This window comes from Eretmochelys imbricata, chromosome 5 (assembly GCF_965152235.1).
Source record: "Eretmochelys imbricata isolate rEreImb1 chromosome 5, rEreImb1.hap1, whole genome shotgun sequence".
NCBI classification, from domain to species: domain Eukaryota; kingdom Metazoa; phylum Chordata; order Testudines; family Cheloniidae; genus Eretmochelys; species Eretmochelys imbricata.
This window is the reverse complement of record NC_135576.1, coordinates 20,090,201-20,116,535: the sequence shown is the minus strand read 5'-3', so window position 1 is coordinate 20,116,535 and position 26,335 is coordinate 20,090,201. Positions and strand designations below refer to the sequence as shown.

The following is a 26,335-nucleotide window of genomic DNA, read 5'->3' as shown; positions in this document are numbered from 1 at the left end:
CTGGGAATCAACACTCCCACGGGGCTGCTCCCCGCCCCAAACCAAGATGGCTGCGGGTGGTAGGGACGCCGCGAGAGGGCTGCCCCAGTCCCTCATTCAAAATGGCTGCTTAATTCCACCCAGGGCCTTATCCGCCCTACAGCAAGATGGCTGCCGGGGGAGGGAGCGGCGTCACGCTCCGCCGGCCCCGCCCCCCGGAAGCAAGCCGCGTGAGAGGGGCCTGGCTGCGGCTGCGGTGCATGCTGGGCGCACCTTTCCCGCGGTGACTTTGCAGATAAGCGAAGGCGTCTGCGGCTCGTTGCCTCCGCTGGTGGCGGGGACCCCCGGCCAGGATGGTCGGGGTGAAGGTAATCGCGAACGACACCGAGTTCCAGCCGGAGCTCAGCGCCGCCGGCTCCCGGCTCGCCGTGGTCAAGTTCACCATGCGGGGGTGAGTGAGAGGAGACCCGAGGTCCCCCAACCTCTCCCCGCGGCCGGGGCCTGGCCGCCCCTCCATCGGCACCTTGGGGAGAGAGAGGCGCCACTCCTGGGCCCTGGGACGCCACTGCCCCCGCCGGGCCCGGGTCTCTCCCTGCTTCAGGCGCCCCTCGCGCAAGGCCCCGGGCTCCCCGTCTCGTACGCCCTGCTCTGCCTCGCCCCTGCCCTGTGGGGGCAGGCGGATCCTGGCGTGTGGGCGGCGGGGCGCTAACTTCGCTTCCCCTTCGGTCTCCTAGGCGTGATGGGTCTGGCTGGGTCTCTTGCTCGGGGCTGTGTAAGGGGCTTCTCCCCCCTACCTGTCACTCCTCGCTCTCCGGCCTAGGAGAGCGTGTGGCCTTGGGGAGACTCTGGTCTGAATCCCAGTGCTCCTGCACCGAACTTTGTGTCTCGTGTGCGGGTGGCGGGTGTCAGATTTCCTTACTAGGAGCGAGGTCCCCTTACTGGGGAGAGGTTTAAGGGCAGAGTTTATGATCTCTCCTGATTGCGAAGGAAACGTTTTGCTGTGTGAGTTTAGTGGGACACACGCTGATCGTTTGCTAATAATGTCCATCACACAGACTGTCCCAGTGGCAGAGAGGTCCATGTGACTCCCCTGTGATTGTTTAAAACCCCGAATGTGTAGAAGATAGTCACTCTTGTATGGAAAGGGCGACTCTCCCTCTGCTTTTTGCTAATTTAACTTCAGAAGACTGGTAGGTGGATCAGGCATGTCTAATTTTAGTGGTAATTTAGGTTTAGCAAATGCTTACCCTGCCTTTGAATTTTAACTGTGAAAATTCTGGCCTTGAAAATCTTACAGTAATTAAAATTAAAAATATCAGGCATTGTCTAACTTAAATAATTTTGTAATTAGTTGTCAGAATGCTGCATCATCTTGGCTGTTGACAAAAATACTCTACTACTGTGGAAAGGATTAGGGAACCAGTTATTAATCTTTGTATTATTAATACCTGCAGTTCTGATTGCAGAGTGTCAATACAAAATTCATTAAAGTTTTTGAATTTTAAACAGCGTGCTTAATTAATGAAACTGCAGTCTTCTAAGTCGAAGAATATATTTAGCATTTGAACCAGAAAGCAAGCCCATCTTTTATGTAGTGTTTTACATAATAGTAGGTTTCATGTTAATTATATATGGCCTTGGAGGGGGTGGGGGCTGTGTTTCTGCATTGTTGTATTGAATCCAATCTCATTGTAATCAGTCTAGTGGTGTAATTTATCGAGCCCATTTTGCAGTTTGGAGCTACATATTTGTGGGTACTCTGGTTTTGGTACTGAAGTCATGTAATCCTAATTATTAACATTATTAACATTGTAGATCCTAGGAGCCTCGGTCATGGACCTGGACACCATTGTGCTAGGCACTGTACAAACACAGAACAAAGATAGTCCCTGTCTCAAAGAGATGAACATCTAAGCAGAATTTAAATCTTCCTCAATTTTTATTATAACAGTCTAATCTCTAATGCTTTATAGAAACTTGGCTGTATCTTATTGCAGCCTTGCGGAATCCTACTATTCCACTTGCTCAGGGCAAGTAAATGGTTCTTATGAGCAAATAAAGTACTATAACTGTTAGCACTCTTATAGCAAATAATGCATTTTCTTACCTGTATAGAAGAAATCTGTTCAACTTGATTGACATGACCCAGTTTTAAGGAAATTGTATCTGAGACCCCCCCTTTTCCTAAAATAGGCATGTTTAATATTTTGATCTACTACAGTGTTTGTAGCTGAATGTCTTACAACTGGCAAGAATAGCAGAAGCATTGTAGACTCTCATTAACTTCAAAGTTCTTCTGCTATAGTAAAGCATGGATCAAGAGCCAGTTAGAGGCAACCATAAAAAAATATAACTCCACTATTAAAGCACATTATGGAGCAGCTGAAAAGAAATTGTAAGGTGAGTGATTGGCGAGGATAGATGAAAGGCCTTACAAGAGGAGACAACATACATAAGTTGTCTGCCAGAAAAGTTACTTTAGTAAAAATTGAGGGGAGAAGAGGAAACCACCTCAGTCTCTTTATACTTTGATACTTCCTAGATATTGTAGTGATTGGGATTTTAAGTAAGCTAGTCTCATTCTTCACTACAGTTATAGTACTTCCTCACTATAATAAATAACATTTTTGGGGTAGCAACTATTAAGAGGTTACAATCAAAAAGAGCTGAGTTAATGCGCTCTAGTTAGGAGAGCAGTAGCTTAGGCCTGCATTCTGAAAGGTATTTAGGCTCCCAACTTCCATTGATTTCAGTAGAATTTAGGAACCTAAATACTTTGAAGATCTGACCCTAAGTGACCTCATGAAATTTCTGAAGATGTGCCTTCCTGCAGACACTGCTGCTGGAGATCAGTGACTTCTCATGCCGAATGCAGGAGAAAAGAGAAGACTAACTACATAGCATTCATGGTTGAGTGAACACTGTAGTAGAAGCTAATGTCACTTATGGTAAACCTTTTGCAGAAAACAAAGAACACCAACTACTATGGAAAAGAGAATTAATTATATAACTACAGTTAATAAAGTGAAAATTCAGTATATTTATTAAAATACTAAGTAGGGTTAGTCTGAGCTATTGATTTTTGTGTTTCCACTGTGAGTGTAGTTCAGTTCTCTTTCAGAGCTGCAAAGAACTCTGCCCCAAACTGGACAGACAGCTTCCTTTTTACCTGGTATGATCTCCCTTGATAGTGATATGTGGTAACACTAACCAGACTAAACCTAAAGTATAGAGTTTAGAGCTAACAGATGAAGCTTATCACTGTAAAATCAGAACTGTCTAAGCAGGAAGCGGGACACATTACTTACATTTCTCACATTATTTTGTCTGTGTCATTTACAAATATCTAACCAGGTTTGCCAACCAACTATGAAAGGTGTTTTGAAACTTACATCTGTAAGGACCAAATGCATACACAGCTCCCATTGACTTCAACAGAGACTGGATAGTGTATCTAGGGGCAAAATACAGCCCCAATTGCAAAAGTTGGACAAGCTTATATCAATTTTTTTCGTTAATAGATGTGGCCCTTGTGTGAGGATAGCCCCAGCTTTCAGTGCTTTGAGTAATAAATATCCCCAGGCAACTTTTTTGGAAGTGGATGTACATCAGTGCCAGGTGAGTAGTATACAAAAATACATTTTGATCATTGGGAAGTAAGACCTTATAAGAAGGGTGGGCAAACTACGGCCCGCTGGCCAGATCCAGCCCGCCAGCCATTTTAATCTGGCCCTTGAGCTCCTGCTGTGGAGCGGGGTCTGGGGCCTGCTGTGCTCCAGCTGAGGAGCAGGGTCATGGGCTGCTCCACATTGCTCCTGGAAGCAGCGGCATGGCCCCCCTCTGGCTCCTACGCGTAGGTGCAGCCAGGGTGTGCCACTCTGCCCGCGCCCCAGGCGCCACCCTTGCAGCTCCAATTGGCCAGGAACCGCAGCCAATGGGAACTGCAGAGGTGGTGCCTGCGGATGGGGCAGTTTGCAGAGCCGTCTGGCCGTGCCTCCACATAGGAGCTGAGAACGGACTGCCACTGCTTCCAGGAGCCACTTGAGGTAAGCGCAGCCCGGAGCCTCACCCCGTGCCCCAGCCCTGATCCCTCTCCTGCCCTCTGAACCCCTCAGTCCCAGCCCAGAGCACCCTCCTACACCCCAAACTCCTTATCCCCAGCCCCACCCCAGAGCCTGCACCCCCCCAGCCGGAGCCCTCATCCCAGCCCAGAACCGCCGCCATCTGCACTCTGAGCTCCTCCTTTCTGGCCTCACTCCCTCCTGCACCCCAACCCCAATTTTGTGAGCATTCATGGCCTGCCATGCAATTTCTATTCCCAGCTGTTGCCCTTGGGCCAAAAAGTTTGCCCACCCCTGCCTTATAAGCTGCTCTTCATAAAAGAGTGGATCTGGAAATCATGAATAAACATGTCAGTTGGTCCAAACTATGTATCTTAGGACACTATGGCAATTAACTAATCAACTTACTGAATGGCTGACAGATTAGAAAATTCTTGGAGTATTGGGGTGGTACCAATAAGACAGGAGAAAATACTGCATTTGTTTAATACAAAAATAAAATGATCCTAGTTGTTACTACCATGAAATTCCTAACTGGTGTACCTGGCTGGGGGGAGTGTCCAGTGTGCTAAATATCTACAAAATCATGGGCAATAGTAGCATGAATTATGAAGAATAAATCTTACCAAACAAGTCTGCGTATATTTCCAAATGAAAAAACCAAATAAGTAGGTATTGAGACTGCTGCAGATATAATGTCAGTTTTTAGTTAAGCATTTATTAGTGACTTCTGACATGTTATAAAAACTTATTTCCAGTGGGGTTGGGAGTAGAGCAATACTGTCACTGGCTGAACAAAATGGTTAAATGATTAACATCAACATTGAGAGGCTAGGAAGTGTCTTGAAATGACCAGGAGTCTTACTTTTATTAGTGGAAAAAGGGGAATAGACAACATTAACAGAACTTGCAGATGATACTAAATTGTAATAGATTATGAGACCCAGGCAGGATAGATAACTAATACAAAGGCATCTGAAGAGATTAGAAACACAAGCAGATAACAAAATGAAAGTCCTTTTGTACTGCTGCGGGCAGCAGTGTTACAATGGAATCTCCTAATCAATATTTAGTGTATATATATTGTATGTTTAAAAATATAAAATATCTGGTTAAGGGCAATCATGGAAGAGGGAACAAGTGAGATTGCTACACATTGTTCTTCATTTTATTAGCAACCATGTCTATTGGTCTGCAATCATGGCTTTAACCTTGATAGTGTTGGCAGAGGAGGGTGAGAGAGCTTAAAGAGCTACCAGTTTACCTTATCCCAGAGTGAATGGTCTTTAGTTCTAGGGCTATTCCACAGCAACAGTTAGTTACAATCTAAGCTGTTTTTCTAGATGTGCGAAGATGCAAATGATCATGATTGCTAATACTCCTGCATGTTAACAAAGCTACTTTTTTCAAGTTTAGAAATGTTTGTATCTAACATTTTATTACACAACACTGATGATCAATTTGTGAATTCTAGGGAACAGCTGCAACCAATAATATATCAGCAACACCAACATTTCTGTTTTTTCGAAACAAAGTGCGAATCGACCAGTATCAAGGAGCTGATGCTGTAGGATTAGAAGAAAAAATTAAACAGCATCTAGAGAATGATCCTGGAAGTAATGAGGACACAGATATTCCAAAAGGATATGTATGCATCCCTTACTTTAAAGATTTTTTTAAAGTAAATTATTGCAAGTTATGTCAATGTTGCCCTGTTTTCTAAATGTACTCTGATCTAACTAAAGTGGATATGTTTAGGCAGAAACTTAAGTGTCTTAAGTTTTTTTTTTGAAATATCACCTGCCTTTTCAATTTTCCTAGCAAACTTTTAAAGATTGACTTGTGCATAGTAATATATTACAGTAATATCTGAAAATGGTGTAACTAAAAATCTCCTCCTCCAAAATATTCCTCTACATCTGGAACATTGGATTTCGTGTTTCATGTTGAAAATTTTGCTGTGGATATTTACTATATCTTTGCTTCTACCAGACTTCTCAGTCTGTTTCCCTGTACATTTTTAGAAAGTGGAGATCTCTCTCCTGGAAAGTGACAGTTATTTCTATAACTGCTAAAGCCTTAAATACTTTGTGGACTGTTCCTTAGTGAATCCTCTTTGCTACCTTTTCAGTATCTTCCTTTTCTCGTAACTTTTTTTCTTAATATGCTCATGCGGTAATGTTGCAGCTACCCCAGAAGCTTGTTGGAAGCTGCTTATTGGAAGGAGTGGTGTGTGGCTTATCATAGTTTGGTCATTAATATCTTCTAAGAATATTTGAAAACTGTACAATACTGCCAAACTCTGTTTACCTAATTCCTCCCTCACCGCAAAACAGAGATATAAAGTAGCTCTTGTTTTGGGGTTGTACAAAAAAGGTATAAAAAGGGGTTCTCTGTGGGTCACAGTATCACAGCGGAATAGGAATAGTCAAAACTAGGCAAGTACAATTCTGTTAACCTGAACTTGTTTCATTTCTCTCTCATCTGTTGCTATGGAGTGATTAGTGTATAACCTTTCATGTATTTTCTAAAAGCTACAAATTATATCTTTAAAACTAAACAATACTTTTTAGTCTGTTGCAGAATATTGTGGCATAGCATAGTCACAGGATACATAAAACTTTTTGCTTGAGGCATAAATGTTCACTGAAATTAAGATCATTCCTGGGGGAGGGAAAATGTTTGGAGAAATATTTAATATAGACACCTTGAAAATTAAATTATTTAAACTGCATTCACACAGAAAACATAACTGAAAATGGAAGGGTAAGTACGATAAAGAGCAAACATTTTTCCTTGGTTCGTTAGAACTTCTGACGCCTTACAGGAAACATGGTGAAGCTTGATTTAGAAACTGTTCTGCTTGAATGTTGTTTGTATTTCTCCTCACTTATCTCTCCATTAGTAAGTGTGCTCAATTAAAATATCTCAAAGTTCCTTTATTCATAATGGTGGTTTTCCAACACTTCGTCACACATGAACTAATGAGAGGTCTGGAGGAGACAGCATTTTAACTTCATGTACTAAGATCTGGAGGGAAGTCCATAATTTAAAACTGATGTCATATGAAAATAGACATTTTTTTACCCTTTTTCTTGCATGTTCATGCACAGAATTAAAAAAAACTGGTAAAGTTTAGAAACATTAGTTTATGCTGATTTCTTCTAATGTTTCTGCTTGATCAGTGAAAACCAGAAGTTGTCTGGTTCCATTGTTAGCACTTTGCTGAAATGCTTGAATTGCAAAAGCTGCCTGGGAATGTCTAATTCAACAGAAACTGAACTGGAATTTGAAAGTTTGTGGAAACATTGCTGCTTTTTTATAAAGCTGTAGTGTCATAATATCTGCATTGGGCCTAAATAACCTGACTGTTGTCCTTTTTTGACAATAAAATCAATTTGTTTTGTCCAAACATTTGGAAAACGCTGTTCTAAATATTTTTTATGGTAATTCCATTAATTTTCAGACAAATCAAACCTTTTAACAGGATACTTGGAGTTTTGAACCACTGTTGCCAAACTATGATGCTAAAGAAGTAATATGGTTTGAAATACTTAAGGAAGAAAACATTTCCTGAAAGCACTGTTCTACTTGTTTTCATGTTACCCGAAGGCAACTGTGCACTGCAAATCTTAAGCATGTCTGACAGCTGTACCAACAAACACATGTAAATGAGAAACTTAATGTGACAAAACACTCTGATAGAGCTGTCATGTGAGGTGGCGTTCTCTGAGCAATATTTGATATAATGTTTCTACTTAAAAAAGGATGGTTTATTGTTCTGGCAGCAATATAAAAACACTTTTGATTTGAATACCTGGTATTATATTTCAGAAACACTAAAACCACTAATAGGTTCAATAACATGATAGCTTCACTACAGTAGGTTTGTATTTAGTATTAGGAAATCTAATACATTTAAACTTAACTGTGAATAGTAGTTGTGAAACCTAAAATTATGTTAAATGTAAAAACGCATCTCTTTGGATGTTAAGTACTTTAAATTCATAGCTAAATAGAGACATCTACCATACAAATACAAATAACATACTCTTCCTGTTGAATCGTTCTTATGTAAATAAACAGTAGGAATACAGGCCAGTTGAATTTGCAACAGTTCAATTACGCACTATGGTACCAGCATTAGTGTTGCATCTAGTTGTGAATGTAAATACTTACACTAATAGTTAATGTAACATCCAGCATGGCAACGTTGTAATACAAAGAGGCAAAAGGCTGTTTTTTAGCTTCACAGCCCAAAACACATTAGAAGTAATTTAAGTAACACGAGCGCAAAGTAGGTATACATCTGTTTTTTTGAAACTTAGGTAACTTCATAAACAGATTTTTTTTTAATACTCAATTGTGTAACAGACAAATTCACACCCTTATAAGTAAGACTGCAATTTAATCTGTTGACCTGCTAATAAACTTCTAGAACACTGATTTTTTTTTTTTTTTTTTTTTTTAAGTTCAGCCTCTACTTAAAGGTTATAATTATCTGGAAAGCTTTTTAAACAAAATCTCTTGAGCTTTTTGAGTAAGGAAAGCATGAAATCCACCTTCTCTCCGGGGGGGTGGAGTTCTGGCCACCTCATTTTTCATAACAAGTTAAAAAACTGAATATTAAAGCTATAAACTGAGCATATGCATTGTCCTCGGTAGTGTGTTTTTTTTTGCCTCTTCGTGGGGTTGAACGTTTTAAAGAAGTTTGAAAATTCAAGAGGATGCAAGCCTAGTAAAGAATTCTGTTGAGCTATTAGCTGTGTACTTAACTGCATTACACAGCGATGTCACAGCTTTTTAGTAGTCCATAACATCAGGTATTATCCTTGGGGTAGAACTTAAGCCTTCTTGAAGGCACAATAGACTTCTATAATCTTGAAAAAGAAGAAAAAACAAAACAACAATGTTTTTTCCTCTGAACAGATATCCTGAGTGTATCTTGATCTAGATTTTGTACCCTATTGGTATATAGTTGGTGGTATTTTCATGTTTTTCTTTCAAGATGTGAATACCCTTAGTTGGATACTTCATAAGAAAAAGTTCAACCATGAAGAAATCTGCTCTTCAGTGAATCAAGCAATTGCTGCTATTCGCTGTTCTGAAAGCTCTAGTAGGCACAAGGAAAAGGACTGGGGAATTCTTAATGCCCGATGAAAGGATCTTAATTAAATACTAAAACCTGTTAGAAATGAGTGCAATCTAGTCATCGACACCTTTTATAAAACTAACAGCTTCTTTTTCAGTGCTATGTGTGAGAGGTAACAAGATTAGCTCTGCAGGTGGGGTCTAGTAACATTTACAGTGATAGCATTCTAAGCTGTTCCATTAACTGTACACGATTAATCTTTGAGTAGACTTATTTTTGGACTTTGTTAAAACTTCAGTCTTTGTGCCTGTTTTGCAAATGCATTATTTTTTTTTAGGATATAGTTTTCATGCTTAAACCAAAATACAGCCTCCGATAATTCACTTTATTATACGTCTCTTGCTGTGGACTTCTGTGCATTTGCATTCCAGGGAATATGTGATTATAAAATTTGGAAAGGAGGAGGTAAGGGGGGAGTTTAACTAAAATGTAAGATGAATGCTTGAATGTGTTCTGTTCATAATTAAGTTGTCTGACCAGTTTTATTATTTTATCTTCTCCTATATCCAATGAGTTTCACTCATCCACATATTTACTAATCCTTTTCAATTAGTAGATGGCAGATTTTCAAGCACCCAACAAGCAACACTGTTGGCTCTTTTTCAGATGGATTTAATGCCGTTTATTAATAAAGCTGGCTGTGAATGTCTTAATGAAAGTGATGAACATGGATTTGATAACTGTTTACGTAAAGACTCTACCTACCTGGAATCTGACTGTGATGAGCAGGTATAATTTCAGTTTGTTTTAGAGGTTCAATATAATTTTAAAGGGCAGTTTTTTTCATTGTATTGGTCTAATACCGTTATCTAATTCTCCTATGTTTACAGTAGTCTTGGGATTAAAAAGCAGGAGAAATAACTTTTGTGTGGAGACTAATAGCTCTTCCCATCTTTCTATTTCTGGCTAACCAAACGCCAAACAACACAGTACTTACCAGCAGCAAGCATACAATAAACTACACACTTGATCGGGGTGGGCAAACTTTTTGGCCTGACGACCGCATCTGGGTATAGAAATTGTATGGTGGGCCATGAATGTTCATGAAATTGGGGGTTGGGGAAGGGTTTGAGGGCTCCAGCTGAGGGAGTGGGCTCTGGGGTGGGGCTGGGAATGAGGGGTTTGGGGTGCAGGAGGGTGTTCTGGGCTGGGACCGAGGGGTTCGGAGGGCAGGAGGGGGATCAGGGCTGGGGTAGGGAGCTGGGACATGGGGATTGAGGGCTCTGGCTTGGGGTGCAGGCTCTGTGGTGGGGATGAGGGGTTTGCGGTATAGGAGGGTGCTCTGGGCTGGGACCAAGGGGTTCAGAGGGTGGCAAGGGGATCAGGGCTGGGAGGGTTAGGGTGCGGGCTTGGGATTGGGATGTGGGGTCAGGGTTGCAGGCTCTGGGTGGTGCTTACCTCAGGCAGTTCCAAGAAGCAGTGACATGTCCCCCCTACGCCTCCTACACAGAGGCGCAGCCAGGCAGCTCTGCGCACTGCCCCATCCGCAGGCGCTGCCCTTGCAGTTCCCATTGGCCGCAGTTCCCGGCCAATGGGAGCTGCAGGGATGGCATGCAGAGCCCACTGGCTGTCCCTACGCATAGGAGCTGGATGTGGGACATGTCACCACTTCTGGGAGCCACGCAGGAAGCCCCAACCTCGCTCTCTGGCAGGAGCTCGGGGGCCAGATTAAAAATTCTGGCCGGCCGGACATGGGCCGTAGTTTGCCCATCCCTATGCTTGATGAATGCAGTAAACCTGTTACTAGATATTAATTGCAAGCTCAAGGGTTTATTTTAAATGGTGGAGAATTGACTTGGGGAAGAAAACTTTAAAATCAGTGAAAACCGTAATCTCTCATAGCTTCTAAATGTTTTTCCTTTAGATAAAGCACAGCTCTTGATGCTATGTAAAATGTTTGTTAAACAGAATTCTAAATTTGTGGAGGCTTTCAGGGACTTGGGTGAGATGGGGGCTGCCCTGTAACTAATACAGATGAAGGCCAAGATTTTTTTGAAAATGCATATCTAAAGTTAGGCTCTTAAACTCATATTCAAATGTTTGGAAACTGTTGTATACTCCAGTCTTGAAAATTGGGCATCATTAAGACATCTCAGATGAAGCAGCCAAAAATTAAGGCACCCAAAATTACTAGTCTCCTTTGAAAATCTTGCATGAGATGTTTGGGTTAGGACTCTTAACTTTAGGTACCCATTTTCAAAAGTTTTGGCCAAACTCTCTGAGATACTTGGTTCAGGGTTCTAGTAGAATGGCTTTCATTAAAACGACCCTTCTTAGAAACAGTGTAAGAGGATTTTCTCTATTTTCTAATAATACTTACATATAAAGACTGAGAATATTATCACATCCTAGCAATCACAGCTACTTTTCCTGAACTAAACAGAATTTTTGGCTTATTTTTCTAGTTTAAATATTTTTTCTGTGTTCAAAAATACTTTATGATAAACTTTTTCTCTACAGCTCCTTATTACTGTAGCTTTTAATCAACCTGTCAAGCTTTATTCCATGAAACTTCAAGGGCCAGATAATGGTGAGTAAAATGCATCTGTTTCTTCATTCCATCAAAGTGTTCCTAATAAGTTCTGCTTACACCATTTTTAAAGGCTTAAGTGTTTTTCCAAGTTTAACTAGACTCTTATTTCAGTATCTGGAATCTAATAGCCGCAGTTCCTGTTTTCTGAGCAGTGTCATTATAACTATTAGCAAGTCCCATGTATTCATGGCAAGAGGATAGTGTGGATCCTATTGATCTCTGGAAGTCCTGTAGCAGCTTCGTTGAAATTAGGAAAAAAAAGAAAATAAGTACAATAGACTTGTTTGTTCTTTAAAACAAATTTAATGTAACCTCATGCTATCCCTGTGCTTTTATTTTTGATATGGCACAGATATTTATATTGACAATACACTAGAGTAAGATAGAAGTACAAATTTATGAATCTATGCAAGACAGAAGTACAGAAACCACATTTTTACGTAGCAAAACTAAAATTTTAATCTGTTTATAGAACAGACTGTCCTAAAGATGTTTTTTGGAATTTTATACTTTAAAACATGGTTCAGTTACTTAAAATTGCTGATCTATTTTAACACAGGTCAAGGTCCCAAGTATATAAAAATCTTCATCAACCTTCCCCGATCTATGGACTTTGAAGAGGCAGAAAGAAGTGAACCAACCCAAGCCTTGGAACTAACGCCGGATGATATAAAAGAAGATGGTATTGTCCAGCTTCGCTATGTAAAGTTTCAGAATGTTAACAGCGTAACTGTAAGTAAAGCTTTCTCTTCCAAGCTTCATGCAAATGTAGCTATATGAAGTTTGGAAGTCTACTTTAAAATACTCTGGGACAAAATAATTGTGGAGGTGACAAAGGTTCCAAAGCTTAGCCAGGTTTTCTTATAACAGTCTGTCATTTCAGATTTACTACACACTTATGTCAAACATACGTTCATAGAATTTAAGGCCAGAAAGGGACTATTAGACATCCAGTCGGACTTTCAAAATTATAGAAATCTAGGGCTGGATGAGACCTTAGAATCATAGAATATTAGGGTTGGAAGAGACCTCAGGAGGTCATCTAGTCCAACCCCCTGCTCAAAGCAGGACCAATCCCCAATTTTTGCCCCAGATCCCTAAATGGCCCGTTCAAGGATTGAACTCGCAACCTTGGGTTTAGCAGGTCAATGCTCAAACCACTGAGCTATTCTTCCCGTCCTCATCAAGTCCAATCCCCTGTGCTGAAGTAGGGCCAAGTTAACCTAGACTGTCTCTGACAGGTGTTTGTCCAGCCTGTTCTTAAAAATGTGTGATGGGGATTACACAACCTCCTTTGGAAGCCCATTCTAGTGCTTATAGTTAGGTTGGATATTAGGAAAAACTTTCTAGGTCTCCCATGTTGCAGATTAAGACTAAACATGCCCAGTTTTTTAACTTTTCCTTATAGGTCAGGTTTTTGAAACCTTTTATTTTAGTTGCTCTCCTCTGGACTCTTTCCAATTTGTACACATGTACTAAAGTGTGGCATCCAGAATTGAACACAGTATTATAATGCAGGCCTCACCAGTGCTGTGTAGAGTGGGACAGTTATTTCTCTTGTCTTACATACAACACTGCTGCTGCTGTTCACCTTTTTTTCAGCTGCATCACGTTGACTCATTCAGTTTGTGGTCCACTAAATCTTTAATACTTTGTGTATTCCACAGGGCATTACATTTCTCTGGGTTACCCCTGTACTGAACTCAGTAACTTGTCTGAATAAAGCATAACTTCCAGAAGGGCATCTGGGCACTTCCTGTAGTAGTTTGTTCCTGATAGTTATTCACTCCCTGTTTAGAAATAAAGCCTCCTTTTTTTAAAATGTGAATTTGTCTAGCTTCAGCTTTGAGCCATCAGTTCTTGTTTTGCTGTTGGCTGCTAAATTAAACAGCCCTATAGTACTCAGCATTTGGGTCCTGAGAATATTCTTATATATTTTAATCAGCTAATCTCTGAATCTTTTTGATAAAGTGAACAGCTTGAGATCTTTATTTCACTTTAGTGCATTTTCTCTAGCCCTCAAATAATTTTTGTGGCTCTTCTCTGTACTCCCCACATCCTCTTCAAAATGTGGACATCAAACTAGATGCAGTATTCCTGTATCAATGTTGTATACAGAGGTAAAATCACCTTCCTATTCACTGCTTCCCTGCTTATACATCAAAGGATCGCATTAGTCCTTTTTGCCACATCATCACACTGGGAGCTTATGTTGAGTTACTTGTCCACTAAATCCTTTTCCGTCACTGTTTTCCAGGGTACAGTCCCCCATTTTCTAGGTACAGCCTGAATTCCTTGTTCCTACATGTATAACCTTGCATCTGTCTGTTAAAACTCACTGTTTGAATGGGCCTGGTTTACCAAATCCAGATTGCTCTCTGACGATCCTGTCCTTGTTATTTAACTCTCCACTAGTCTTTGTGTCATCCCCAAGCTTTATCAGCAGATACTCCATACTTACTTCTAGATCATTGATAAAAATGTTGAATAGCATTGGGCCTAATATAGATCCTGGAGGACACCAATAGAAACATCTCAAGAAGTAGCTGTCAATGGGGGTATCATTTGCCAGTTCCTAATCTATATAACCTGTGGTTTGATACTGTATAGTGCTGATTTTTTTAAATTAGAATGTTGTGTGCTGTTAAGTCAATGCTTTACAAAAGTCCAAGTGCATTACGTCTATGCAGCTGCCTTTCAACCAAATTTCTCTTGTAAAAAAAATCAAATCAGGTTTGTTTGAAATTACCTATTTTTCATAAAACCATGTTGATTGGCATTAGTTATATTGCTATTCTGTATTAATTGAATCCTATAGCAGTGATTCCTTTATTTTGCATGGGGTTGATGTACAGCTAACTGCCTATAGTTTTCCACGTCATCCTGCTTGTTTTTTTTTTTTTTTTTTTTGAATGTTGGCACAACATTAGCAATTTTTCAGTCTTCTGGATTTTTCCTGGTATTCCAAAATTTATTAAATTAACATCAGTAGAGCTGAGATCCACCTCTGCCAGAAGGTTGGGGGAAATTACTCTTTATTGTCTTTACCTTTGCCAGGCATTGATTTTTTTTCTTATGACTTTTTGCCTTCCCTTATCAATTTTCTGCACCTCATTTACTAATTTACATTGTCTATTTCCCCTCTTTTCCATTTATTATGCATTGCTTTTTTTTTAAATGCTTCCTTCACTTAGCCATTGAATAAGGTTGGGTTTTTAGCCAAAGTGTTCTTGTGAATGTGGAATGTCTGCTCTCCAGACCACCACTTATGAAGATGAATTGCAAGCCACAGCCATTTTTTTTCAACAGAGGTTGGTCACGGACATGCTAGTTGGAATGTAATGCTTCACACCAAAGCCACAATAGCCAGACTGAATCGTATCTAGTAGTCACAGAATCTCACAGTAGAACAGGTGAATCACTCTTCTGGGATTGAACCCACTTGACAAGATCATAACATTTGCATGGATAGGTTATATGGACAGTCTTAAAATGAAATCTGCATGATGTACCAACTTAGCATTTAGTACAGACTGATATCCATGTAGTAATGGTGATTCTTTGTCTGCACTGTGGTCAATTCCAAGATTTTTCGCGTATCTGCTGCTTGTTAACTCCCAGTAGTCTCCTGTAGGCTTATGGGTTCTTAAGTGTGAGAATCTTGTATGCATTTGTAAATTTATCTTATTAAACAGTATATGAACAACATCCTGTTAACTGTGAAATCTACATTTAATTGTTAACTGAACAATATAATAGAACTAATTTAAAAAAAACTTCCGGTGGGTTTCGTAATGGGGGTATGATGCAGGTAAGTAGCTCCTAGAGACACAGGGACAGAGGTCTTGGCTCCAAAAATGTTGCCTGATCCAGTGTTGCTCTCTGAAGTGCTGGTTTCAACGGTTATGTGAAGACTTGTACATCAGAGAAAAATTGACCAAAATTTGATTCAGGTAGCGGATGCATCATCAGGAAATGATGCAAAGACTAAGTATGCGAACAGTTCGATTGACTTCTGTAGAACTACTCACTTTCATAATGGTAAGCATGTGCCCAAGAGTTTCAAGGATTGGGTGCTAAGATATATTACAATGTCATTGCCACAGTGAACATCTTCTCCATAAGTAGATTCCCTCCCCCCGCCCCCCTCCCGTAATAGTATTTTATTGTAGAAGGACCTAAAGGCCCCAGCCAGGATTGGGACCCCCTTGTGCTAGGCACTGTACTAGCAGAGAGTCTGTGCTCCAAGATGCTTGCAAAAAGACAGACAATAAATAAGCAATTTGTCAAAAGTTACAGTATAACTTCTTCCCACTTCCCCTGAGAAAACAATCCCCTCCTGTGCCTCTGCCAGGCACATTCCTTCACAGCCCTTATTCACCGCAAATTCCCTTTCTTCACGCTATCCAGCCCTTATAGGAAAACATTTCAACTCACTGTCATTGGAAGAATTTTTTTTTTAAGGGCAACTAACGCTGCTCCCTGTGGCATGAGGCACAGGGCCCATAGTAGCCCCCTAATTTTTGCTGCTCTCCCTCCTCGGGAGGGAGAGGGATCTTGTTGCTACTTTGCTGTAAGATAAGAGATCTTAAAGCAAAATGAACAATTATAGATAAGGGTGCAGGAGACCCACAGGATCTGTTCCTTGCACTCCCAAACTGTCTGGTCCCAGTTCCTGTCCATTTCCCTTTCCTGAGATGATTGATTTTGTTTTTCATTTTATAATATGTATTGGCTTTTGTGATATAAAGCCAGATTAAACCAAGTTAGAAAACATTTTGGTTTTATAGATTTATTACCAATTCATCCTTTTTTTAAGGACAAAGTGATAGAGAACATGAAATCCATATAGGACAGCATTTACAGAGCCATGTAAGTTATCCCTACTGAGCTCCTGTTGAATTCTAGCAAATCTTCATACTGAAAGAACGTAATTACGCAATTTGCTATGAAGAGGTAATGCTGATTTCAATAAATATAGAAAATGGTTAAACTGACATTTGATATAATCTGAAAGTAGGTAAACTAACTGTTCACCTGCAGTTACTTTGATTTAGAAGTTTCTTGCTTTGTGAATGTGGTCTTCTGATTTAATCACAGACCTAGTTGGGGAAACCTAGATTCCACCTTGCTGCATGCTTGATTAGTAGTCGTTTTTACAGAGGTGAGCAAAGAGGTTTAATGAGGAGAGTGGCCTATATTTAAAGAACTCTGTAGTTATTTATACTTCTATAGTACTTCCCACAAAGTAATATTTTTGGGGTATACTCCACTTCTGAAGCTGTTAGATTGTCTGCCCCCACTTTTTCTAAAATTTTGAGAAACTAACAAGTGTAATACCTCACATTTAAGGGAAGGATTGTAGTGTTGGCCAAACTGCTGTAACTACACCATGTATATTAAACAGTTAGAATTAATAAATGAACTATCTTACTTTTTTTAGTTATTTGTCCAGTCCAATCATGGTGATGAAGAGACAACAAGAATTACATATTTTACATTTATTGGAACTCCAGTCCAAGCAACAAACATGAATGACTTCAAGCGAGTAAGTTGGAATCCAGAACACACACATGAATATTTAATTACATTTTTAAAACAAGTGTCTGTTAGTGGATTGGTAGTTTCATTCTCAGCTAAGTGGATTCTTTCTGTAATTGTTCATTTTTCTTTAAGATACCTCTTATTCCTCTCGGTGCAACACAAGTGCCTTTGAAACTCCTGAAATTTTGGCTTCCATGCAACATTGTCTGTGATGTGTAACGTGCCTGAGAATCTTTCAAGGTGTAAGGCATTTTGGAAATGTAAAATAACAGCTAGGGGTTCAAAGTTGATAAACAATGACCCCTTAAAGATTATATGTAATAGTTGCAATGTTCATGGTGTCTCTGAATATTTCTGTGCCCTGCAGGTGGGCAGTTTGTAGAAAAGCCATTGCAGAGACTGGAAAATAGAAAGCCTAAGTAAACCAAAATCTGTGCCTGAAGATTTTGTTCAGGAGGCAATTTTAAAGAGACTAGAGAGGTTTGGAAATGCTTGGTTATAAGGCTGCTTCTTCAGTAACGCATGGTGTCTGTCTTTATACAATTTCATAACATAACTCTAATCTAACTTTAATTTGTTCTAATATCATTTAAGGACTCTTTATTCCTAATAAAGATTTGTCTGGATATTCCTTTGGAGCTGCTTTTGGACCACCCTGGGTGGGACTGAAAGTGGGTGCTTTAAGGGCTTAAAGGAAATGGAGTACTTAATGGGTAGCCAACTCTCAGGCTATGCCTACACTACAGTTTATGGTGGCAGAATTTATGTTGCTCAAGAGTGTGAATAAACCACCACCACCCCATACCCCTCTGAGCAACATGAGTTATACTGACATAAGTGATGGTGTGGACAGCACTATGTTGGCAGCAGAGCTTTTGTCACCGACATAGCTTCTGCCGTTTGCGGGGGTGGTTTTACTATTCCACATCTAACTCCATCTAAAACTGGCCAATTAAAATGTGTTCGAGCCAATCAATTCCGTATATAACTGGTCCCATACTGCTGCAGATAACTAGTACTACCACACTCTTTTTAAGTAGATAACTTCACCGCAGTGGTAAACAAAACTTGATTCTTTACACCAATAGTATTTGCCAAAAAATCAGTTATCTGGAAGCCTTGATAATCTTTAGTGTTGTAAGGATTTACAGATAAATTTATATCCATTAGATTAAATGTGATACTGCAAAAGGCAGAGTTTTAACACTTGGTTCAATACACTCAAACTTGAAAAGACAATGACTAAAAAGGCTGTGTTAAATGTGCTGAAAAGGGATTTGAATTACTGATACAGAATTGTTTAATAGTATTTTCAGTTGGCTCAAAACCAGAAGAAATGTGTAGATAAGTCTCTTACCACCCAATTACATTGAGTAGCCAAAAGACATCTGTTATGCTCTGCTTTTTTAAAAGGACTTGTTACTATTTTGTTTTGTATTAGTTTTACAGCATTCTAGAGTAATCATTGCTATTAAGTCTGTGAAATAGTTTCTTTCATAATCTTCACTGCTTCATAATCTGAAAAATTCATTTTTCATATTGACATCTTGGTCTCCATTCCAGGAAGATCTTTTTTAACTGTCTCAGGAAAATTATTGTTGACAGTGAAAGACTTCCTCTATTTTAAAAATGCTGGAACACTATTTTATTCACTAATGAACTGGATTTCAGGCTTGTTATACAAGTAGTGCTCAATGAGGTGCATGCTTGCTACATTTAGGAAACATTTTAAAACGCTTGAATGTAGCACAGAGCCCAGACAGTGGAAAACCTTACTAATTTTTAAGCTGCACAGTTCATGATACAGCGCACAGCTGTCCCAAACTGCTGCCTCTGTCTGGACTCTCCTCTATGGCCATCTGTCATCTTCCTATTAATGTTTTTTTAATGCACTCATTGACTCTCGCATTCAATTCAGACTTACTGTGTCTTCATAAAGCTGTGCAAGCACCTAGAACTGGTGCAGTTCTCCAGGCATATCTTGCTTTCTTTGTTCTGGTTTGGGTGAGTGAACCCAGATGTCAGTCCTTGCCTCTGTGGAGAGCAGGTCCTAAAGCTGCTCCTTGGTGGACTTCTTGGAAGCACCTGTATAGTTCTGGTAAATAACACACCAGTGCATCTGAGTGCATGATGCCTGCTCCACATACGTGCTGCAGTCAAAGGAATACACACTTCTAAATAGCAAGGAATGTATTTGTTCATCTGTAGCCTCCATTTTAAAGAAATATGAAAACTAAATAAAATACTAATTTAACATTAAAGTTGTACAATTAACTTCTGCATTTCCTGACTGATTTTAAGGGGATAAATTCAGGACTGGTTAACGAGATATGAATTTGGTCCAAGACTCCTAGGACAAAATTTAGCCACCAAATTAAATACGTATACACATCTGTAATATTTCCTATTTTAATTCCAGAATACGTAATTTAATATTACTGTTAAGTATTTTACTATAACATGTGGAATGTGTAGTTATGGTTCCCATAGGAACTTTAATTTTTGCATTTCCAGACTTTTTCCAATTTAGCTGTACAACCTTAATGTTGGACATTATATTCAAGTGTATAAAAAGGGTTTTGAATAAAAAGTTAACTGGAAAACTCTTCAAAACCCATTTTCTCCATCTACAGATAACTATGTATAACTCCTGAGAACTCACTATTTTAACTTTGCTCACTAATCTCAACTTTGGCTCAAACTATGCTCCATTGTGGTCTTGTAATTTATAATACAAATAAAGATAGAACTGCAACAGTTCCTTATAATCAGTGCTCCCAGTAGATGCTTTCCTTGTTTCCCAGTCTTCTGCTGTCTTAACACTTTTTGTATAACTTGTCTGATTTAGACAAGAGTTCATCAGGGAGGGACCATCTTGTTTGTGTTTAAAGTGAGCATCAAAAGCCCTATATAGGTAACCAAGCTTAAACTGAGCAGCTGCTCAAGGCGGAAAAGGTAAACGGAAAAGGGCCACAACATCCAGTACTTAGAATGTCAAATGTGGAGTTTGTGGTTAGTTCAATCTTGTGCTGAAAACTAATAAAAACAAGCAGTTGCTGGTTGGTCTTTCAATGATAACTTAACCTGTTATCTGAGACAGTGAACTGTGACACATGGATCCCGCTATTAATGTTAGGTCAATGAATAAAATGATGCAAAATACAAGTGGCTTTTAAACTTAGATTGATACGATGTAGCTCCTCCCTCTCCTCTGAACTTGAGTTTAGCTGATAAGTGGGAACTGTTAAATGCTCTAAAACTTTTTTAATACAAAACTTGAGTGGAGTGTGGTAAACTGAGGTACATGAGGGCAGGGGAGAAAAGAGACTCCATTGCCCTGTTTAACTGACATCATGAGCAGCAGGAGAGTGTAAATAAAATACTTGTATTTTCCTGGAAAGTCAATGCACAATAAGAATACTACTTGAAATGCTTGGTTTATGGCCAGTTTTGTAAATGTAGTAAAATGAGACAGTGTGATATTTGTGAGAACTAAACACCATAGGTGTGTTGACATCTAGTTTTTGCCTGTAGGCCAATGCAAGCTATGTATTCATTAAAGTTACCATATCTATAGTGCAGATTGAATTATTGTAGCAGATTACTTTTAAGATGTTTCCCTCCAGAGACTTTGCTAGGCTAGGTTACCCTGCTAGCCAGACCAACCAAGTGAGATGGGTCAAAGAAGTGGGTTTATTTTATTTCCCATTTGTTAGCATCAGAGATCTAGGTGTCTTGCTGTTGAATGTTGTAGTGAACTTGCAGGCTTAATTTTTTGGGGAGAGGAAGGAGGATTTTTCACTCATGTCCCAGTATGCTTTTAACATAATTTCACTTTATAAGGATTCTAAAATGCTGATATTTATAATAAATATAAACTACCGCTCCTTTTTAGAGTGGGGGCTTAGGTGCATGTAAAAAGTAGGTTCCCAAGCCCCAGATGATCATAGCTTTTCATTTCTTCTTAAAACTGCACTCCAGGCTGCTTTTCCTTTTTTCTAACATTTTGTTTTTGTTTTTCAGCTTAACTTCCCAACCCCAAAGAACTAAAAATGCAGAAGAAAATGTTTTAAAATGAATATTAAGAGTGACCTTGTCTCGCACCACACCCTTCCCTTCTCCCTCCGTTCATCTAGCATCTATCTCTCTCGCTTTCCACAATCTCGCCACTGGTGCAAGAGCCTTCTCCTCTGCAGCTCCTGTACTCTGGAACAGCTTTCCTGTACACCTCTGCTTCATCGACTCATCTTTTTTTAATCCCATTTTAAAATCTTTTCTTTCTCAGCTTTGCTTTTTAATTTTTATGCTTGTTAACATTAAAACATAATAGTAGATTTGTTATACAACGCTTTTTAGACCTGTTTTCTGTGATTTTTATAGTCTATCTTTTATTTAATCCTGTAAAGCAATTTGAGATGCAGTTTGAGAGTTGAGCAAGTATGTTAATTTGGCTTTTATACAATTTATTTTATGGGGAATAACATTAGAACAGTTTGATTTTATGGTGTAATCGATCATGAAGACAATCTCAGGATTTTTCATCTCCAGTTATTGTTTCAAAACTTTCAGTTTAGTTGGCTAATTTTTTAGTAGAAAGATGTTTAGCAAATCATACCAATTTCATTTCCCTGCCATTGTTGGGCCAGTCAGATCCAGAAATTATTCACTTGATTTTTTACAAAATGTCTAATGTTAAATATTTGTATTATGTCACAATTGCAGTACCTACTCATAGTTAAGGTATGGTATCTTACAAACAACTGCCATATAAAGTGTCCAGTAAGTGATGGGAGGGAGATGAATTTCTTGTTAAAAGTAAGAAATTGCTGTTCTTAAAACCATCCTCCATTTGGGATAGGGATGGTAAATGAGCCTTTTTGGCCTGTGATGACAAAATATCCATTCTGGTGCTTAATTTTTGCAGATAATACACATGGGCAAGTTGACAATTCCCACCTCTGAATGGTATCGATCTATTTCTTGATTGATGTTACACATCTGCTAACATCTTAATAATCTTTAATATATTCATGTTTTCCTGTTTAATCCAAATCTGGTGTGCTTGGGGTTTAAGATACACAATCAAAGAATATATATTTCGTTTACTTATTTGTTGGGTTTAATCTTATTTTTTTAACTTGATTAATCAAACTTTAACACAAGTGAATGGATTTTTTTTTTTAATGGACACTTCAACATTGCCATGCAATTAAAATTCTCTTGGCCCTACACATTAGGCTCTGCAGTTCAATGAGCATCCTCCTGTCCACAAGCTCTTTGGAGGAGGCGATGACCAATAGATCCCAAAGCTCTTTACAAAGGAATTCAATCAGCATGGTTTTTTTTTTTTTTAGTCAGAGCATTTGCAGCTGAGTGGTGAAAGGCCATTTGCAGCTGAGTGGTGAAAGGCCATTTGCAGCTGAGTGGTGAAAGCTGTTGCAGCCCTTTCGGGGAGGCAATACTGGGACAAATAACCCAGATCTCCCATGTGTCACAGCAGAACATAATCGCGGTTCCAACCAGGTACACCAACCATCATCTTTTCAGTCTGTACTAAAATACAGAGCTGTATGAACTTTTGTGAGAACATGCTGTGTCCTTGGGAAGCCATGTACTGCAAAGGTAACATACTACCCCATTAACAAATTTTGCCACATTAGTCAATTTATTAAAATGCAGAGATTTTTACTTTTCAAAGATTTCAGCATTGCCAGTATCATAGTGCTGTAAACTTGCCCTATTACATACATAGGATTTAAATAGAACTTCGGCTTCAAAGCATAATGCTGGTAACACCAGGCAGGTAGGTAAGTACTACTCTCAAGTTTAGAAGGGTAAACAAAGAACCTGAGGATGACTTGCATATGGCCACATGGTAAATCAGGGACAGAATCAAAATTAGTACAGCTTCTATCCTCCAGACCTGTGTTATGATTATTAAATTGTTAACACAGATTTTTTTCCGCTTAATTTGTTTAGTTTGTAACCAGTTACTCTTCTGGGTTGGCAAAAACTCAAAAGTGTGGTTTTGGTCTGAAAAGTGACTAAAAACCATTTTACACCTAGATCTGTTGCCTATTTTGTGTGCGCTTATCTTAGCCAAGTGGGCTGGATTCTCTTCCTTTCTGTGCAGAAACAGAATTGTTTAAGCTCCAGTCAAAACTAATGAGGTTGCATTAGTTTTAGAAGGCAAATCTGCCCTCTAAACCTTTATTACTGATGATACCTAGAAAGGGAAGAACTAAACTTGAATCTGATTCCAGACTGAGTTTGCAGAGCTGGCAGTTAGAAATTTTTTTCACTAACATTGAGCACACTTGACATCAAAGTCATTGAAAATAAATGTGGAATGCCGCTATGCCACTTTTAATTACTTTTCAGTGTTGAATCACATTATAAAGCAAAAATTTCTCTCAGACCTGTCTTTAATATAGACCTAGTTCATCTCCTACAACAACTACTTGAAATTTGGGCCCAGAAGGATGGGTTTGGGGTAGTCTTACCACTACATTTTTGTTGTGTGTTCAGGTCTGATTCTTAACACCTAACTTGGTTTTGTGAATAATAAAAATATGAGGGCTGTTCCTTTTTCCTAACTTGCCTCGAACAAACGAGATCTTTGCTGTCTGGATTAAAAATACTTGAAGATGGGGATTTCCTCACATATATTGCAGGTCCTGTTTAATTCCTGCAGGAATTTACAGCTCCCTCTGTATACAGCACTAGAATGCATGCTGAAAAATCCATTACTACAACTGCAAACAGCCACTTTATTTAGTTCAAAGCTTATAAAAAATTGGTTGGGAAGTTGTTTGTTTTCCAACTTAACTTTCATTAGTGATTATTTTCTATTTTTCTTTTATCAGGTGGTAGGCAAAAAAGGAGAGAGCCACTAAGATGCAAGAAACACTGGATCGCCTTATTGCAATCAAATGGGATCTTCACTTTATCTACAGCTCCTGGATAATTGCTTGACTGTAGCCAGAGACTGTCAGTCTGTTTCATTTAATGCCATTACCAATAAATCATTGCTTTTGTTGAGATGGAGTTTCACTAGAGTATTTCTGTTGTAATCTTGGTACATGTATTTGTAAATAAAATTCATTACTTTTGCCAAGTTTAATTTTGTCATTGTAATAACTAAAGCTTTTTTTTTACAGTTTCATTTAAATTTTAAAACTGGACTGGCTTATCTTTAAAAACAGAAGACTTAATGTAGCCTGCATTTGTTTAATTAGTTTAAAATGTCAAATTTAAGTAAATCATCTTTGGTTTTCTGAAAGTACATTTAAAAATAAAATCCAGAGTACTTTGTTATAAGCCTGTACTAATTTATGAGCAACATTGACACAGTATGGATATTTCTCAAAGGGAATAATTTTTTCTTAGTCTCCCTTTTCCCTTCCAAAAATATAGGGTGAGGAAGCATATTTCAAGATACTGTTGAATCAACTTAACTTGCTTGTTTGCCACAATTGCACATCAGTTGAAACAAACAGTAGGATATGACAGTTCACTACAAATTAGGCATCATGAGAATTCTTGCTAGTCTTTCAAAATATCATCTCCAATTGGAAAATTGTGAACTTGTTAGCCAGACACACACACTCCCAGGATATGCAGTGCAGGAGATGGCCAGGCACTACTGATGCCTGTAGGTTTATAAGATCCCTCTGTTACTGCTGAATTTAATTGGGCATTATATTCTTTCTCTGAATCTTGATATAGAAATGCTCATTGAAGATACCATTCTTGCATCATAAATCTGAATTCCTTAAAGGATGGGTGTCTGCGCTCAACCGCTTAAAACCTTTTTTGCTAAAATTCCTTGGAAAAGTGCCCTAAGTAATTTTAATAAATAAATTCCTATAAAGTTTTACTAAGTGGTTTTTAATTGGTATAATTAGTTCTTTTGTAAAGTTAAATTTGTTGCATTTCTAATTACAATAAATCCCAATAAGAATTAAATCCTGTCCTAATTGGCATTCTTTTAACACAGTAGGGATTCTTTCTATATACTTTCTATGAGGCAGTTCTTTAAAACTGTATTGCTACATACCCCTCTTTACTCATCCCTCCGTATTGCACATATTTAATGGCATTAATGCCTTGATTTCTTTTGTAATTCCTAAATGTTTTGCTTAAATGGGATGAGGCATCTGAGACACTGTATATAGAATTTAAAATCACTTTTAATCAGGGGCAATATGAATAACTGTTTCTGTTTATAATTTTGTACACTAAACTACCTTTTGGGTTATTGTTAAAGTGCCTCATCTTAACTATTACTTACCTCATACTATTGATACCTGAGAGAATTTGATGATCTAGTGATTCTCATCTTTGTAAAAGGTCAGATTTGTATTGTTTGCCTCTTCTGTGACTTCATTGGTTGCATGGTGCATACTTTCCATAATTATACAATGTAAATATATCTGAAATGTTTAGAGGTAACTGTAACATGTTCAATTGATGGAAAGTTATTAAAATCATGCATATCAAAAATAGCTGAAATTCTGATAATTTCACACTTAGGAGAAAAGAGGTCATGAAGTAATCCTAAATGTTGAAACAAACACGAATATAAGGCTATATGTTAGAAAACTCACTTATTTTGTTTATTGCTTTGAGTAACCACTTTCTTAATGTGGGAAAGCTGCTTCCTTGCACTTGATCTGTATTTGAAGATTCTAAATTAATAAACTAGAACTACTTTTCCACCTAGTTCATGTGGTTTTACACCACTTGGCATCATCCAAATGCCATGTCCATTAAATGGAGTTTAATATTGGCTCACGTAAGCAGTCACTAACATTCACTGTCTTTAAGCTAAATCAAGTTTTCTGGGATGCATCCCAGTTAAATGTATCCTGATTTAGCATACAACGTTTATATAAATTCATAGAAATATAGGGCTGGATGGGACCTTAAGGTCTTTTAAATCCAGCCCCTATAGTGAGGGACGACAAAGTGAAACTGAACCATACGTGGTAGGCATTTGTCCTACCTGTTTTTAAAAACCTCCAATGATGGAGATTCCACAACCATCCTTGGAAGTCTATTCCA

General features: G+C 38.7%; 1 protein-coding gene across 2 annotated transcripts; it reads left to right on the top strand.

Annotated features, from left to right (window-relative positions):
- The first annotated feature begins 223 nt into the window (after positions 1–223).
- Positions 224–25,237, top strand: TXNL1 (thioredoxin like 1). Of its 2 annotated transcripts, XM_077816693.1 has the most exons (8): positions 228–430; positions 3,501–3,597; positions 5,515–5,688; positions 9,799–9,921; positions 11,653–11,722; positions 12,285–12,457; positions 17,169–17,273; positions 24,136–25,237. In XM_077816693.1, exons 1-8 carry the CDS (start codon positions 333–335, stop codon positions 24,163–24,165), a joined length of 870 nt encoding a protein of 289 aa, XP_077672819.1. In that variant the 5' UTR covers positions 228–332; the 3' UTR covers positions 24,166–25,237. The 2 variants fall into 2 exon arrangements, with proteins under 2 accessions (XP_077672820.1, XP_077672819.1); XM_077816694.1 differs by lacking the exon at positions 17,169–17,273 and having other exon boundaries at positions 224–430.
- Positions 25,238–26,335: the final 1,098 nt, after the last annotated feature.